The sequence below is a fragment of the Montipora capricornis genome, chromosome 1, assembly GCF_036669925.1.
Source record: "Montipora capricornis isolate CH-2021 chromosome 1, ASM3666992v2, whole genome shotgun sequence".
Taxonomy (NCBI): Eukaryota; Metazoa; Cnidaria; class Anthozoa; order Scleractinia; family Acroporidae; genus Montipora; species Montipora capricornis.
The window spans coordinates 9,090,811-9,093,310 of NC_090883.1; the positions used below are offsets into that span (position 1 = coordinate 9,090,811).

Here is a 2,500-nt window from a genome sequence, read left to right on the forward strand (position 1 = left end):
AAAAAAAATAGGACGTTAATCAGAAGCGTTTGTTATTTGTGTATAAATGTTTATATATCTTAATGCAACACAGACCAAACTTAACATGCCTTCGTTACAGATACGTTGTTTATCATAATTAGAGTCTTATTTTATCATTTGAGCAAAAACTGCATTATAAAAACTGCATTATTTAAATCAAGAATATGCACGTGCTAAACTCGATGAGAATAAATTATATACTATGTGTCAGTGCTTTCCCAAGCTCTTTTTGTTGAAAAATGTTTCGCAGCTGGGACAGCTGTAGTGGCAAGTACTATTAGTTATAAACAGGTCTTTATTGGGGCATCAGTCAGTAACATCAGACGACGTCTTTGCGGTGTTTGTAGCATTCCGTCAATCCGTTGATATGTTTAGTTTGCCTAAATAATGCTGCTCTTTGGAGAACACGGTTTTTTAGGTTTCAGTTTAACGATTTCAGTTTGATGATTTTTAGTGATTTTATCAATGGCAAACGTCAGGATTTCACTATTATCCGTTTTTTAGGTGATCAAGACGGCAAAAAGGTCTGAGAGTGAGCGATGGAAAGCTGTTAGAGAACAATTTGCAATTGACTTGGATGAGGAAATTGAAAGACATCTGCGGAAAATCAAGAGAGATCTTCTCGGCCAAGATCTGGGTGACCACAGGAGCTGTGTCATGAAAATGATCAATACACTGGCATCTCCTGTAGATGCAATGAATGCGATTTTCGAATGTTGCTTGGAATGTTTTGAAGGCAAACGCCAAAAGCAGATCACCAACTTTTTGGCTGCAATTACTGGAGATGCGCTTGGTCGGCGTTTATTCCAACTTGCTCTCTATGTGAGCTGCAAACGCCTCGTCGGAGACGCATTGGACCATTTGGTTCGAGAAGAAGTTGAAAAACAAGCTGCAAGCAAACTGAAGGATGTGACAGAAACAGAAGAAAAACGACCTGTGCCACCCAGTGAAGGTAACGTTTTGCTTAAAGAAAATAAAACGATGTACACAGGAAGAATAGTCACATCGAATGGGATTCATTAATGTCGCTAAAGCCTTTTTTCAGTTTAGATGTTCTTTAAAAAAAAACGGATTGAAATCAGTTTTCCGTACAGTTCATATGAAGTAAAAATAGTTTTTGGTTCGATAAATAGTTTGTTCTTTAAATTTACAACTCCAAAGATTGAGTAGTGTAGGTTAGAAGTGTCCATGTTATAAGCGCTCAAAATTGGTCCATTTTGGTATAAAAGTGTTTAAAGGACTGGTCGACTAATTAAGGGCCGATGGTCGGTCATTTTTGTGAGGAAAATATCAAACATTTCACCGTTTTTAATTCGCAACCTTTTATCGCGCACTTTTCAATTTATCAATCGAAGTGTGTGCTTTCTCACAATCTTTCGAACATGGTTGGCTTCATATGCACTTAATTAGGAATCCAAAGCAAATGCGTCTGTTAGCCTCGGATTGCGACACAAAGTGGACCATTTGCATTTGTATTCTGTGTTTCTGCTCCAATTTTCTAACTTTTAAGATAATGGTCGGCTCCATACTAGAACAGATACTAGGAAATAAAACTATGCAACGCCAGGTCGGGAAAACACACACTTTCAGTTGCCGCCATCGTCCACAAATGCCTTTGCAAAAGTTCCCCACGATTACTCTCTGAATTCATCGAAGCGCAACAACACGGTGTTGTGAAGTTGCGCCTCAAGCGCTGCCAGTTAATTAATCACAAGTACTGCCTAGGCGGGCGCCTCTCAGAACACCCGTTTCTGTTTTGTTCCAAGGAGAGACTATCATTGAAATTCACATATCCCAAGAGCCAAACTGAAATCGGTGTCTACATCGCTCTAACTCCCGCTTTCTTGAAGTTTCAGTCATTATGTTACGTTGATAGTCGCAAATGTTGGGCGTTTGATGTTCCTGGTGTGATTTTTAACACGAATCAGGCAATGATGATTTTTTTAATCTCCCAATTCTTTTGATAGGTTCAGTAGTCGACGAGGTGAAAGCGTGGCTGGCAAACGCAGATAATGTAGACCTTGCGAGGCTGGCGATTATTGAAGCAAACGTCGTGAGCAAATATCCGGATTTTGGTAATTTCGAAAATCTTGGTAACAGCTCATTTCTGAAATTTTTGACTTCTCACAAGGAACTCCTGGAAGCTATTGAGCAGGTCGGTGGCTTGACCATGGTTCTGTCGGGGAGACAAGGAACAAGGCTTGGGCACCAGGTTTCCTTGATCGGTGTATTGGATTTCATATCACAGTGCGGATTGCAAACCTCTTCTGTGAGTCAGTCCCTTTTTTTTTCTTGTACAAATAGAATAGAAAGGCCCACTTCTTTTAAGCCCCGGACAAACGAGAGCAATGTCCGATGAGAGTGAACGAAAGTTGAAACTCTCTGAGAGCTCACGGAGAATTGATGGGAGTGATCGAGAGTTGGACCAAACGAGACGCAAAGAAAAAGGAGAGCTCGGGAACGCTATAAAACTGAGTAC

General features: G+C 40.2%; 1 protein-coding gene across 1 annotated transcript in view; it reads left to right on the plus strand.

The window, feature by feature from the left end:
- The window catches only part of LOC138049283 (uncharacterized), a 32,439-nt gene that overhangs the window by 8,031 nt on the left and 21,908 nt on the right, over positions 1 to 2,500 (plus strand). Inside the window, exons 4-5 of the mRNA XM_068895526.1 lie at positions 526 to 973; positions 1,989 to 2,290. Of these exons, the coding sequence (XP_068751627.1) occupies positions 526 to 973; positions 1,989 to 2,290 (750 nt within the window). The remainder of the gene's footprint in view (positions 1 to 525; positions 974 to 1,988; positions 2,291 to 2,500) is intronic.